The 16037-nt window shown below is 38.8% G+C and overlaps 1 protein-coding gene across 5 annotated transcripts in view; it reads left to right on the top strand.

Annotated features, from left to right (window-relative positions):
• The window catches only part of CDH11 (cadherin 11), a 148432-nt gene that overhangs the window by 115912 nt on the left and 16483 nt on the right, over positions 1-16037 (top strand). For all 5 annotated transcript variants that reach the window (XM_033127614.1, XM_033127610.1, XM_033127613.1 and 2 more), the window contains 4 exons: positions 4713-4966; positions 10040-10176; positions 11034-11167; positions 11389-11506. In XM_033127614.1, the coding sequence (XP_032983505.1) occupies positions 4713-4966; positions 10040-10176; positions 11034-11167; positions 11389-11506 (643 nt within the window). The remainder of the gene's footprint in view (positions 1-4712; positions 4967-10039; positions 10177-11033; positions 11168-11388; positions 11507-16037) is intronic.

The following is a 16037-nucleotide window of genomic DNA, read 5'->3' as shown; positions in this document are numbered from 1 at the left end:
ACAAACAAAAGAGGATCAAAAATATAATAAATGTCAATAATTATGTACCTATCAATAATCACTTTAAATGTAAATGAATTAAATGCTCTAATCAAAAGACATAGGGTAGCCGAATGCATAAGAAAACAAAACCCATGCATATGCTGTGCACAAGAGACCTATCTCAGATTGAAAGACACACATAGACTGAAACTAAAGGGATGGAAAAAGATATTTTGTGCAAATGGAAACAAAAAAAAAAACCTGGGGTGGTGATACTTATATTGGATAAAGTAGGTGTTAAAATGAGGACTGTAGTAAGAGAAAATGAAGGACACTATGTAACGATAAAGGAATCAATCCAACAAGAGGACATAATCCTAATAAACATCTGTGCACCCAACACAGGAGCACCTAAATATATAAATCAAATATTGAATGACATAAAAGCAGAGATCAACAGTAACACAGTCACAGTAGGGGAGTTTAATACTGTACTGACACCAATGGACAGATCTTCCAGACAGAAAATCAACAAGGACACAGCAGGCTTAAATGATACATTAGACCAGATGGATTTAATTGATATTTTTAGAACATTTCACCCAAAGCAGCAGAATATGTATTCTTTTCAAGTGCACATGGACCATTTTCCAAGTTAGACCACAAAACGAGTCTCAATAAATTTAAGAAGATAGAAATTATATCAAGTGTCTTCTCTGATCACAGTGGTATAAAACTAGAAATCAATTACAAGAAAGAAAAAAAACCCTGAAAAACACAAACATCTGGAAGTGAAATAACATGCTACTAAATAATAAATGGGTCAACGATGAGATCAAGGAAGAAATTAAAAGATACCGTGAGACAAAACAAAAATAAAAACATAATGACCCAAAATTTGTGGGATACAGCAAAAACAGTCCTAAAAGGGAAATTTGTAACAATGCAGGCCTACCTGAGGATCCAAGAAAAATATCAAACAATCTAACTTTACACCTAAGGGAACTGGGAAAAGAACAGCAAGCAAAGCCCAAAGTGAGTAAAAGGAAGGGAATAATAAAGATCAGGTGAAAATAAACGAAATAGAGGCTAAAAAACAATACAAAAGGTCAATGAAACCAAGAGCTGTTTTTTTAAAAGATAAACAAAATTGACAAACCTTTAACCAGACTCATCCAAAAACACAGACTTAAATAAATAAAATCAGAAATGAAAGAGGAGAGGTGACAACAGGCAGCACAGAAATACACACACACACACCAAAAAAAAAATTAATAAAATATTATGAGCATCTATATGCCAACAAATTGGACAATTTGGAAGAAATGGATAAATTCCTGGAAGCATATAATCTTCCAAGGCTGAATCAAGAAGAAACAGAAAAATCTGAACAGGCAACTTAATACTAACAAAATCAAATCAGTAATCAAAAAACTCCCAACAAACAAAAGTCCTGGGCCAGATGGCTTCACAGGTGAATTTTACCAAATACTCAAAAAAGAATTAAGATCTATTCTTCTCAAACTATTCCAAAAAATTCAAGAGAATAAAGACATTACAAAAAAAGAAAACTATAGACCAATACCCCTAATTAACATAGATGCAAAAATCCTCAAGACACTATTAGCAAACCAAATTCAGCAATACATTAAAAAGATCATACTCCATGATCAGTGGCATTCATTCCTGGTATGCAACGTTGGTTCAACATCTGCAAATCAATTAACGTGATAGACCATATAAACAAAATGAAAAATAAAAATCATATGGTCATATTAACATTTGCAGAAAAAGCATTTGACAAAATTCAGCATCCATTTATGATAAAAACTCTTAGCAAAGTGGGAATAGAGGGGACATATGTCAACGTAATAAAGGCATCTATGACAAACCCACAGCTAACATCCTACTCAATGGGCAAAAGCTAAAAGCATTTGTAAGTTTGGGAATAAGCCAAGGATTTTTACTTTTACCACTTTTATTCAACATAGTACTGGAAGTCCCAGCCAGAGCAATCAGACAAGAAAAAGACATACAGGGCATCCAAACTGGAAAGGAAGAAGTAAAACTGTCATTTGCAGATGACATAATACTATATATAGAGAACCCCAAAGATTCCACCAAAAATGCTATAACTGATAAATGATTTCAGTAAAGTAGCAGGATACAAAATTAATATTCAGAAATTGGTTGCATTTTTATACACCTAAAGTGAACTATCAGAAAGAGAAATCAAGAAAAAATCCCATTTGCCATTGCATCAGAATAAAATACCTAGAAATAAATTTAACCAAGGAACTAAAAGACCTGCCCTCAGAAAATTACAAGACATTGAAGAGAGAAATTAAAGAAGCTATAATTTAATGGAAACATATACCATGCTCATAGATAGGAAGAATTAATACAGTTAAAATGTCCATAGTCCCCAAAGCAATATATAGATTCAATACAATCCCTATTAAAATACCAATGGCATTTTTCACATAACTAGAATAAGTAATCCTAGAATTTATATGGAACCATAAGAGACCCCAAATAGCCATGGCAATCCCGAGAAAGAAGAACAACACTGAACGTATCAAGCTACCTGAGATCATATTATACTACAAGGCCATAGTAATCAAAACAGCATGGTATTGGTATAAAAACAGACACATAGATCAATGTAACAGAACAGAGACCCCAGAAATAAACCCATGCCTATGTGGTCATTTAATGTATGACAAAGGAAGCAAGAATACACTTCGGGATAAAGACAGTCTATTCCATAAATGGCTCTAGGAAAACTGGACAGATACATGCAAAAAAACTGAAACTGGATGGACCACCTTCTTACACAATACACAAGAACAAACTTAAAATGGATTAACAACTTAAATGTGAGACTCAAAACCATAAAACTCCCAGAAGAAGATATAGGAAATAAACTCTCAGACATTACCTTTAGTAATATTTTTACTGATATATCTCCATGGGCAAGGGAAACAAAAGAAAAAAAAATGGGACTACATCAAACTAAAACGTTTTTGCACAGCAAAACCATCAACAAAATGAAAAGGTATTTGCCAATGATAGATCTGATAATGGATTAATATCCAAAATTAAAAACAACAAAAAAAAATCTCATACAACTCAAGACCAAAAAAACAAACATTCCGATTAAAAAATGAACAAGGAACTTGAATAGACATTTCTCCAAAGAGCATGTACAGATGACCAATAAACATATGAAAAGATGCTCAATGTCATTAATCATCAGAGAAATGCAAATAGAAACCACCCCACACATGTCAGAATGGCCATCATCAGTAAATCAACAAACAACAAGTGCTGGTGAGGATGTGGAGAAACGGGAACCCTCGTGCACTGTTGGTGGGATTGCAAATTGGTGCAGCCACTATGGAAAACGGTATGGAGGTTCCTCAAAAAATTAAAAATAGAACTACCTTGTGACCTAGCAATTCCACTTCTGGGTATTCATCCAAAGAAATCAAAAACACTAATTTGAAAAAAATCTATGCACCCCTATGTTTATTGCAGCGCTATTCACAATAGCCAAGACATAGAAGCAACCAAAATGCCCATCGATAGACAACTGGATAAAGAAAAGGTGGTGCATTTATACAATGGAATATTACTCAGCCATAAGAACGAAATCTTAGCATCTGTGACAACATGGATAGACCTAGAGGGTATTATGCTAAGTGAAATAAGTCATATAGAGAAAGACAAATACCATATGATCTCACTTATACATGGAACCTACAGAACAGAATAAATGGACAAACAACACAGAAACAGACTTGTAGATACAGAGAACAAAGTGATGGGTTGTCAGATGGGAGGGAGGGTGGGGGGATAAGTGAGACAGGTGAAGGGATTAGGAAGTACAAATTGGTAGTTACGAAATAGTCACGGGGATATGAAACGGTGTGGGGAATACAGTCAATAATATAAAAACCAGGTATAGTGTCAGATGGGTATTAGACTTATCAGAGGCATCACTTCATAAATTATAGAAACGCATAACGACTGTGCGGTATATCTGAAACTAGTATAAAATAATACTGAATGTCAATTATAATTTTAAAAACAGAGTCACAGGATATAAAGTACAGCATGGGGAATACAGTCAATGGTCCTGTAATAGCTAGGTACGGTGTCAGATGGGGAGGAGACTTATTGGCGTTATCACTTTGTGAGAGGTGTAAATGTCTAATCACTATGTTGTTTTGTTCACCTGAAACTAACAATTAAAAAAAAATTGGCTGTCACTATGATTAAGCCAGATGTGCACATGTGTGGAGGAGAGCAGTCGACTATCTTGCTCTCTGGCTGAAATTCGGTGGGTATTTTTATTACCAAGATTCTTAGTCCTTTACAGAATAGTCCATAACATTTATTTTTGTAGTGCTTTAATTCCTTCTCATCGTTAGATGATTTTTAGGGACTGATTTGGGCAGCCTTAGTGTTGTTATATAGAACGAGGTTCATTCTAGGTCATGTGATCCATCTGTGTCTTTGCTCCTAGAATTACCCTGTAATTCCAGGTTTCAGCAATTGATTTGTCTGATTTTCTCACCAAATGGCTCAGGTAATTGGATATTGAATAAACACTGATTTTCTCTCTTTGAGTCACCATACACTCTGCCCTGTAAAACACTCAGGTCTTTCTCTTTTCATTATTCTTTCAAGGAACTGGTTGTCAATCTTCTCTCCTTTCTTGTCAGCCCGTAGATTTTGAAACCAAAAGAGCATATAGCTTGAAGGTGGAGGCAGCCAACGTACACATAGACCCGAAGTTCATCAGCAATGGGCCTTTCAAGGACACTGTGACGATCAAGATCGCAGTAGAAGATGCTGATGAGCCCCCCATGTTTTTGGCCCCAAGTTACATTCACGAAGTCCAAGAAAATGCAGCTGCTGGCACTGTGGTTGGGCGAGTACATGCCAAAGACCCGGACGCTGCCAACAGCCCAATAAGGTACAGATTCATTTTACAAGCCTGGATGGGGAATTTTAGAGGCGAGAGGGTTTACGAAAACCCTGCAGGAACCACATCCTTCTGTTTCAAAAGGGTCCCAGATAATTGGGTGCGATGGAATGTAAACCAGATTAAGATTTAGAAGACATATTTCTCCTTCACCTCTGCTACTACGTTTTTGGATAGGCTCGTTTAAGCCACATCATTTCTCTCTGGAGCAGATGCAACCCTTGGCTGGGCCTGTCTGCCTCAGGAAACTGTAGTGAAGTATGAAAAGTAATTGTGAAATAATTATAGTAATGGTAACTTATTGAACACCTTCCTGTGCTCCAGTTACTTTATCGGGTGTGTGAGACACATGATCTAATGTATCCCCTCAGCTGTATTTTATAGGAATTATTATCTTTAAGTGGAGAGGGAATTGGGGCTCTGCAGGGCAAAGTGACTTGACGTAGAATGTCACAGCCAGTGAGCAAGAGGCTAGGAAAGCAAGATCTGTCATCTGACGGTCCTGAGCACTTTGGAGAGGTGACCAAGTGCCAAGCAAATGCTTTTGTTATTGTGAATGGATTTTTTGTGACTTAGAAAAGCAAGCTGGAAAAGGGACTCAGGACCCTGCTTCCCACCTCCACGACCTGAGTTACTGAGCGACGAAGCTGACGATGAACATGAGCGGGTGATGGAAAAGAGGCTTGCATCACAGATTCAAGACATTGATAGGACAGAAACTCATAGGTGCCTGAAACCTGCCCTGGACTGGATTCTAGCAGATGCTGCTCTTTCCGAGACCATTCCCCAACTCCTTCTGCCAGGGTCCCGTCCCTTGCCTCCTCATGGTTCCCGGGCCACCAGTCTCTCCCCTATGTCTCCATCCTCAGTTCTGTCACCAGAGTGAGTGCTTTAAAACGCACATGTAAACATCACATCACACTCAGTTAAACAACAAACAATGATCCAATTGTCCCCCACTGCCCTCCCCTCCAAATAATCACAGCTCTTATGTGGCCTGAGGCTTTTCTTCGAGCCCTTCCACCCCAGCTCCTCATGTGTCCTGCTGATCTCTCAGCTTTCTGTCTTACTCTCCCTTCGGAACAGACTTTCAGCTGCAGTGAGACTGGGCCACTTCCTGTTCTCTGAAGCAGAACTGGCTGTCTCCTACCTCTGGACCTTTCCACGTTCTTCCTCCTCATTGGAGCTCTCCCCCCTTCCTTTCCAGCTTGCTTACACGGCACTCATTTCTTCACGTCCACTTAGATGTCATCTCCTCTAGGAATTCGCCCAGGGTCCCCTGATGCTGAATCAGGTGTGCCTGCCACCTCACAGCATTCACCACGGCAGATCAGTGACACCTTAGGTTGTGTGCTGTCCTCATCACACTGAAAAAGGGCCAGGATGTGTCTGTCTAGTTCAGGGGTTGGTAAGGTACAACCCTCAGAACAATTTCCACTTCCATCTGCATTTTGAGGAATCTCTGTACTGTTTTCTATAATGAGTATATCATGAAGAGATAGCTGCATCCCCCATGTTCATTGCAGCATTATTCACAATAGCCAAGACATGGAAACAACCCAAGTGTCTATCGGTGGATGAATGGATATGCAAAATGTGGTAAATATGCACACACAATGGAATATTATTAAGCCTTCAAAAAGGAAATCCTGCCATTTCCGATAAGGTGCATGAGTCTAGAGAAAATTATGCTAAGTGAAATAAGCCAGACACAGAAACACAAATATAGTATGATATCACTTATATGTGGAATCTTAAAAAAATTTAAATATTGAAATGGAATAGAACAGTGGTGGCCAGAGGGTAAGGAAAATGGGGAGATACTGGTCATAGGGTATAACTTTCAGTTGTAAGATAAGTTCTAGAGATCTAACGTACAGCGTGGTAATTATAATTAATAATAATGTATTTTACACTTGAAATTTGCTAAAAGAGTAGATCTGAAGCATTCTTAACCCCCCCACACACACACACACAAGATAACTGTGATAGATACATTAATTATCTTGATCATGGTAGTCATTACAGAAGGTATACTTATATCAAAACACTATGCTTTACACATTAAATATATACAATTATTTATTTATCAATCATACTTCAGTAAGGCTGGAGAAAAAATGTAAGTAGACCTGAGTATGAAAATAAATTGACGTGGACAATAGAATTTTTCCATTTATACTAAAGAAAATGGTGACAGAGAAGAAGGAACACATTTGTGTTCACTGTTGCCTTCCTGAAATACCCTCTCCTCTTAGCTTCCTTGGCAGCAATCTCTTCATGTCTCAAGACAGCACCACTCCTGGTGTCTTCACTAGTCACTGGTCCCGGTCCAGGCACTGGAGGCTCCTGAGACTTGGCCTTTTGACTCTGGCCTTTCTCTCTCTCTGTCCTCTCACCTATGGACTTCTTCCCCCATGCCATGACTGGATGAGTCAGTCTTCCAGATTCTTAGACTGATCTTCTCCCTGATTCTAATTCTGTACTTGTTCTATGTGCCATGCACATTCACTCACTTGCTTTTTCCTTCACCGGCTCACTCTTTCATTCAAAACATAGTTTCAAACTGTGGCATACCTGAAGACTGACTCTGCCTGTGAGTCTGAAACCTATGGTGGAGTCGAACCTTTGCACTCTTAGCACGGCAACAAACCCCCAGTTGAATTCCAACCTCTTCTTCCTGCCAAGTTGACTTGGTTTTGTGTCTCCTAGTGTCTCTCTGTCTCTCTCTCTGACACTTAGGCTAGAAACTCGAGGACGCTCCCAGCCTCCCACAGGTGTCCAAATATCAAATGAGTCCTCTCGGTTCTCTTTTCACCACATCAGCGTCTATTCCCTCTGTCAGGCCTACATTTAACTCCCTTATCACCTCATTCATTCAATGCTACCGTGTTTCCTTGAAAATAAGACGTAGCCAGACAATCAGCTGTAATTTGTCTTCTGGAGCAAAAATTAATACAAGACCTGGTATTATATTATATTATTATATTATATAAGACCCGGTCTTATATTATAGTAAAATAAGACCGGGTCTTATATTAATATTTGTTCCAAAAGACGCATTAGAGCTGACTGTCCGGCTAGGTCTTATTTTCAGAGAAACACTGTACATCAAATCCTTAAGTTTCCTCTTTCCCTTCTTCTACTCTTCCTTGCTGAGACTATCTTGCCCATCCAGGCTTATTCCTGTCTCTGATAACCTATTCATTTGTTTCTCTAATTAAAATCCTTCCATGACTTTGCACTGGCTATAGGACAGAGGCGACACTCTGTAGATTGACATTTGAGAGCTCCCGTGGTCTGTCCGCCATGTGTAACAGCAGCAGTGACAACAAAAAGAAGAGCAGCTATTATTTGCTGTACTACGGAACCTGTGTGAGGCACTAGGTCATGTATCTTAAACATCTATACGGCATGTAATTCTGACAAACAGCCTGAAAGTTAGGCACTATTAATAATCCAGTTTAAAAGAGAAATAAGCTGAGATTCATAGAACTTAAGTGGCTTTTTCAGTATCACTCAGCTTACATGTAGTGGAGCATGAACTTACACCTCGGACTTTACAAAACCGAAATCCAGGCCGTTCACTTCTATAAACTGATGCTTTGAATTATTAACTACCTTTCTTCCCAGGAGTGTGTCTTGTCACGTCAACTGGGTAGTGAACTTCCTGGTGACAGAGCAAAACGACTTCCAGATTTTTGCCTGCTTTTCCTATGGGACTCTATGCTGAAGGTTCAGTTACTGAGCCTCTACTGACATTTATGACGGGTGTGATGGTTTATGCTCAGTGTCCTCACTGGGTGGGGGAGGTATGAGATCACATGATATCACAGAGGAGCTCTTATTCTGCATACTGTGAAGTGCTGTTTGATGTACATGGTTCTGCTTTCCCAGAAAGAACAGGATCTGGAATTGGGAGATCCAGGTTCTAATAGTGGCTCCCCCAGAAACTATTTAATAGACCATTTGCAAACACCGTCCTTGGTAAATTGAAGATGTTAAACCCTGCCTCATTCATGGTCTTTGCTACCATGAATGTTCTTCGGTTTTATGACCCTCAATGAATGCCTTCAGGCATATGTATTCTGTAAACTTTAGGAAAACACAGCTAAGCCCTCTAAGAGCAGGAAACCACCCAATTATGAAGCCCAGCATGCTACCTAAGTTAACATAACCATGCTTGCTATTCTCTATTCTGGAGTCAGTATAGTGCCGTGAAAAGGAAAGGAGCTGCGGAGTCCAACACTTACAACTCTGCGTACCCTGGGCAAGTTACTGCACCTGAATAAAGGCCATTCCTCTTGCCCCATCTTCCACGTCACCTTGCCATAAATACCCTCCTGTAATATTTTGAAAATTATTTTGCCTTTTGTTTGAAAAAGCAAATTTTCTAGTGGACATTAAGTCGCTGCAACCTTTTAGCTACACTTTTAGGCACAGCCTGAGGTCATTAAAATGTGGGAAGAAAGCTCTACAAGTGAATGGCCAAGCCTGCTTGCATATTCCACCCTGGAATTCTGAACCAACCTACCTGGGAACCACTACAACTAAATAAATACGTTAAATAAATTCACTCAAAATATAGTTAGCATTTGTCTTTAAATAAGGAAAAACTGATTTTTTAGAACCATAAGTGATCCTTAATGATAAATGTAGACAAACTTGAGATTAATATTTCATATGCAAAGGGTTGATGCATTTATGTCTTTCTGAGTAGTTTGGGGGTGAGGCAAACCTACTTCCCAAATGCAGTTTCATAAGTATTCAGATGGCGGGTGATGGTAGTAAGTATGGAGAAAGATGTAACACGTTTGTGTGCCTCCCAATCGAATATGCTAACCAACTCTTTCATTCATTGTACTGAATAAAGAATTCCAATGTGGCGAAAGGATTTCTATGAAAGATTCATGTACAAAGTTTGAAAGGTAAATTTGATTAAAAGGAATACCTAGCTGAAGCAGCTCACTGAGAAAGTTGCTTTACATATAGCATGGAGAAAATACTCAAATATTAAGCCTCTTGGACTATCTCCTCTAATTGCCTCATTTGCATTCTGCTTAGGTATTCAATTGATCGTCATACTGACCTCGACAGGTTTTTCACTATTAATCCAGAGGATGGTTTTATTAAAACTACAAAACCTTTGGATAGAGAGGAAACTACATGGCTCAACATATCCGTTTTTGCAGCAGAAATCCGTAAGTATTCTCCTAAGGGCTTTGATTCTACTTTACCAAGTATTATTCCTTCAGACTCTATATATTCTGGAAAGTGACAGACAGCTGAGATAGAATAAATTTTTCAGTGTTAAATGTATTTTTCAATCTTTAAAATTTATTTTTGGTCACCTTATCTAGGAAGACATATAAGTAAATGCATAGAGATATTTTTATTGTCTCTGGCAGAACCGGGTACTGACTTGGCAAGCTTGAAACTCATATCTATCCACTGGAAGATTCCCCCCTTTATTCTGTCACTCAGTTTTGTTTAAACCCAGAGTAGTAGAATCCTTACAACCGAGATTTGTGGGTTCTTGTTTACCTGTAGACCAGTGGTTCTCAAACTTGATCATGCTTTGGAATATCCTGGGAGGCTTGTTATAACAAAGATTTCTGGATCCCGCCTCAGAGCGTCTGATTCAGTAGGTCTGGGGTGTGACCTGAGCATTTTTACCGCCAACAAGTTCCCAGAGGAAAACCGTCTGCTGCTACTATGGGGACCCTAATTTGAGAACCACTACTATGGACGACACCGTTGGGGGTGGGGGGTGGGGGTGGCAGGCTCCATGATAAGAATTTAGACTATAACCTCAGCATCAGAGTCAGCAGAAAGGGAAAAGTGGTTTAATTCTTACTGGTCTAATATTGACATTCATTCCAGAGCATACCTCTCATACTGGACCTCGCATACTTCAGGTTTTAGATGGCTTTTATGCCACCAATGCCTTTCCCTCCACTACCCAAATGAGTGACAGGCGCTTACTCTTTCCCAGGAGTAACCTTGGACCAATGTGGATTCGTCCTTGGCACTGACTGTCTGAATTCTCTCCTTCCAGACAATCGGCATCAGGAAGCCAAAGTACCCGTGGCCATTAAGGTCCTTGATGTCAATGACAATGCTCCCAGGTTTGCCGCCCCCTATGAAGGCTTCATCTGTGAGAGCGACCAGACCAAGCCACTCTCGAATCAGGTAATGATGCTGTCCCCTCCCCTGGCTACGAGCAAGATGTTTGGTTTGGAGAGCGTCACCTGGAGATACCTCCCACTGCCCAAGAAAGCTTCAGAGCCCCAGTTTAGCTCTGGAACTATGTTCTCTAATTAAAACCAGGCTTCTTGGCCAGCCAGGAATTTTTAAATAAATGATGTGCCAATGTCAGCTTGATTTATTTATGGGCCACCTTTCTCTTTCAGCCAATTGTTACAATTAGTGCAGATGACAAGGATGAAACAGCCAATGGACCAAGATTTATCTTCAGTCTACCCCCTGAAATCATCCACAATCCAAATTTCACAGTCAGAGACAACAGAGGTTCGTACCAAGGTTCCTATGCATTCAGAGAAGTAGAAACGGAAAATAAACGGCGTTTATATTACAGAGCATGGGTATTTTCCCTAATCTCAATAATACCTTTCTGTTGAAGAGCAAACAAGAAATAATGCCATCTTTAGTGTGAGACATGGGCTCATTTGGCGCATATGAATAAGTGAGTCTCATTTTATTTTACTTTTTCTGTTGTTGCCTTTGATATTCATGAAGCAGTGGGGAAACTAAGTGGGGAAGCTTACAGGGTCAGTATGCAAACGGCGTCATTTATCTTTTTTTAAAGAGGTGGGTGAACCCTTGGGGGGAAGCGTGGCTTTATGAATATTGATTTCAAGTAAAGCATTAAGAGATTAGTTCAACTTTATGAGGCAATGGAACCTTTCAGCTGGCCTTCTCTTCCAAGCACCGTTTTAATGCAACGTGGTTTGGTGCAGAGCTGGATACCTGGAGGTGGTTGCGGAATGACTGCTTGAGAGGCATGAACAAAGCATAGTCGGGCCACTGTAGACATGGCAGACTACAATGCTTTCTGCTTCCCATTTTGTCAGTCAAGGAGGTTTTAGATGTGCAAAGTTTTCAAAGTAATTGTTTCTGTTGTAGAGACCCAAACTGATGTCGTCCGTTGACAAAGTGGGTTGCAGAGCCAGGATCAAAACATAAGTTTCTTGACTCCTGACCAGACTATTTTAGTCTGCACCTGTTCCTATAAACCTGTGACAATGCAGGTCTGTGCAAACAGATGACTAATGCCATCAGGTGACATAGGAATAAAAGGTGGTTCTCCTAAGTACATATGTTTTCATTAGTCGTATGCTATATGTTAATGGCTTTCTCAGTGACTGAGATCGGGCTTATAGGATCTTAAGTTAACCTAATAAGTAGTATTACTTTCCCTATCATTATCATTATTGTCAATATCATGAATGCCAGTACTGTGTTCCAAACACCACGCCAACGTCCTTCCCATACTCTCTCCATTTAATTCTCACGGCATACCAGAGGTAAGGGTTATTATTATCACTCCTATTTTGAAGATGATGACAATGAGGCACAGAACCTTTCAAGTAACTTGTTCAAAGTCAATCACCCACATAGTAGTAAGATCTAGATTTTAAACCCTGGGACTCAGAGACTAGAGGTCACAGCCTTAGCCCCTGTACCCTACGGGGTTGACGATTAAAGCAGAGGGGTGTTCCCCATGTCTCTTGGAGTTGGAGGGATACCACCTGACCTACTTTACTGTTATTTCTTGCACTGATTTGAGCATTTAATTATGGCCCTTACAAATCACACACATATCACATGAGACTTTGAGGTAAAATATTCTGCAGTGCACAGGCTCTTGAAAGCCTGGGGGGTGAAGGAAATTATAGGGAGACACACGTGTTTTAAAGGAATCCTACAAAACTGCCTTTGATTCGCTTTGTAGATGATTCCATCACTTTGAAATAGCAACATTACTTAGAGCTCTTGCATTTCACATTTAATCTAGGGCTTTTCTTGTAGTTGTTGGCTGTGGTTCATGTGCACGCGTGAGCACCTCACACCCCTTGAAGAGATAAAAGCATGGTGCTAGATGAGTAGTTCTCAGCCAGGAGCACATGTACCGCAGTGATACCCATACAGAAGGGAGGAATTGCCTTTCGTAAAGGTAGATTTCTCCAAAGCAGGGAGATGCTGGCATTGTGGTGGTCAATAGTTAATGTTTACCAAGCAGAATTGAATGAAGTGACATAAACAATGTTTTCGAAACGCTTTGTATTTATGTGTGCATCTTTATTTGAGTTCATGAGAATCCCTGTCTCCCTCTTGGAATTTTCTTAATTCCCAAATTATTTTCTGATCGCACCCTGGGTTGACAGATGGTTACATTGTGTCAGGCTAGGCGTAGGTCAGTTTTGTGATGAAGAAAACACTTGTAACAGGAAAAGTTTCAGCATGCATTTCATTTTACCCATAGTGAGATGACCTACTGGGTTGTCCAGGAAACCCTGCTGTTCTCATATGCCTCTTACCACCTCTTTTATTATCTGTTTTCTCACATATTTGTGGCCAACCTTTTATCTTGGGTGTTCATCTAATCCCCCATTTACATATGAGACCTAACTGCTGGATGGATGTATCCCCAGCACCCCCAATTTATCGCTAGCAGACATTCCCAGGCTTTCCTCACCGTGCCAACTTCACCTCCATCACTTGCCCTGTCATCTTTCCTTTTATGTGTGCGATAGTATGTAGCTGCTGTAAACCCTCTGACGACATTATACCAAGACATATGGCTCTCTAGGGAGTTGTAAGTATGTCACATTGTCACAGTACTTCGAGGATGCCATCTAGATTTTCAAGGAGATTCTATTACTGTAGACGAGCCGAACTACTACACAATCTGTGTCCCCTGCCTTTTCCTATAAGAGACTATATTGGAGCTACCACTTTTGCAGGAAATTGCTACTTTTAAAGAAAAATGACTTTATTAACTATGGCAAACAGTTAATGAAAACTCCCATGTTTAGAGCTATTACAAAACCTTAGAGCAAATACACTCGTATAATTATCATTTAATAGAGTTTCTTTCTACTAGCTCCTAAAAGTAATTACATATTGAAGTAATGCAAAAGGAGTAATCACATTCCACATCCTATTAATAGCCTACTGAGTTACCAAATTTCCCGGCTGAGACTGTTTTCCATAGAAAACATGAGATAATGGTTTATAGCATGCTGAGTAAAAGCATCAGGTTTCTTTTTCCTTGAGTGTTTACTTCCATTATGCCACGTAAATAATCAGGATTGCATTTGCCTAAACTTGGCATAAGCACTCGGCATCTTTAGAAATGTAAGAGAGGAAGCCATCTTAATACACACAAGCCTTTTAGCTTATCTTATCTCACTCCATTCTACAACCCAAGCTTCAAAGACGACTCTGCAGGCAGCAGGATAGCAGGACACTGAATCACTCTTCAACATTTCAGCCCATCTTGGGCTATTAATATCGAGAAGAGTGCTGTTTGGGCAGATGAAGAGCTGATCTGACCAGGTTTTGAGATGCATTCACTTTGAAAATATCAGACTTATGGAAGGCGTCTCTCAAAACACAAGAAACATGTACTGGATAGGAAAAGAGCTAAAAAAAAAAAAAAAAGAAGTGCTGAGAATACTTGTAGCCCGTCTCATTTATCTAGCTCTTCATTAATTAATAAAAGCTTCTCATGGTCATTGTTTCACTAATTCCTCAAACAGCCCCATGAGGTAGACAGGTTGAATATTTTTATCCTCATTTTCTAGAGAAGGAAGGAATATGAGACATCAGAAGCTTCAGAGACTTGCTCAAGGTCATGCTGCCAATAAGTGAAAAAACTAAAAACTTTGAGTATTTGCAGAGTTCTCTCTGGTGTACCTAACACACACTATATTATGAACGTAAAGCTTATGTCTTTTCTCGTTAATTCTTCTTACAAAAGCTTTGTTTGCCCTGTAGTCAAATAATAATAATCACCAGAAGAGGAAAAATATGAAATTCAATTCATCAATCTAGGTTTCCGGGGAAAGTGTGAAGAGAGAAGGGTAAACTGTACTTCAGTTTTAATCATAGTCATCAGAATTGTGGCAAAATATATTTGCAAAGAATTTTATAATTTTCTTCTACTGCGTAATTAATACATATCCCTTGAAGGAAAATAAGAAAGTACAAATAAGTAGAAATAAATTTAAAAATAATAAAATAACTTGATGATAATACAGCATCCAGAAATAATCACTGCTATTTTGTGTACCTTTCTAGACTTTTTCTTGGCATATATTTTGATCTTTAAAAAAGGCAATCATAAAATACATGTCCATTTTTCCCCACTTACTAACATGTGATATACATTTATCAGCATCAATATAATTATGCGAACATTTTCTTCGAAATGTCTTCCTAACTTCTACCTTAAGAATGTCTGATATCAGTTGACTCCTGTCGTGTAAGCACATTGTTTTCACATACCTTTGCAAATATTTCATTATCATTTAGAATAAATTCCTAGAGTGGAATTACTGGATCAAAAGCTTTTGTTACTTACTTGACAAATTGCCCATCAGAAATATTTATACAATCAGAGATATTTATAATACTGCTAGTAAAACAGATGTGGTCCCATTTCTTCATATTCAAGCCAACTATGGATATTATGTTTTAAAAACATTGACAAATTAATAGATGAAATATAATCACATTAAAAAAATATAAAATGTTCTTTCATTACTAGTAAAGCTAGAAGTTTTAAATAAATATTGATATTTTTTTTTTGCTTTGTATATCTGCTACTCATGTCCTTTCCCTATTTTTTGAATTGTATACATATCCATCAGTTTGCAATGATTTATAAAGTCTCTTCATCTTTTAATGATATTAACTTCTGACCTGTCCGTGACTATTTCATATGTTTCTTCAATGTTTCAATGCCCTTTCAATTCTGAATGTGATGTGTTCTTAAGTATAAATGTTGCACTATTTGTATCAGTTTTTCTCTGTT

The sequence above is a fragment of the Rhinolophus ferrumequinum genome, chromosome 15 (assembly GCF_004115265.2).
Source record: "Rhinolophus ferrumequinum isolate MPI-CBG mRhiFer1 chromosome 15, mRhiFer1_v1.p, whole genome shotgun sequence".
Lineage (NCBI taxonomy): Eukaryota > Metazoa > Chordata > Mammalia > Chiroptera > Rhinolophidae > Rhinolophus > Rhinolophus ferrumequinum.
The sequence above is the reverse complement of the archived record's forward strand: the minus strand, read 5'-3'. Positions and strand labels throughout refer to the sequence as shown.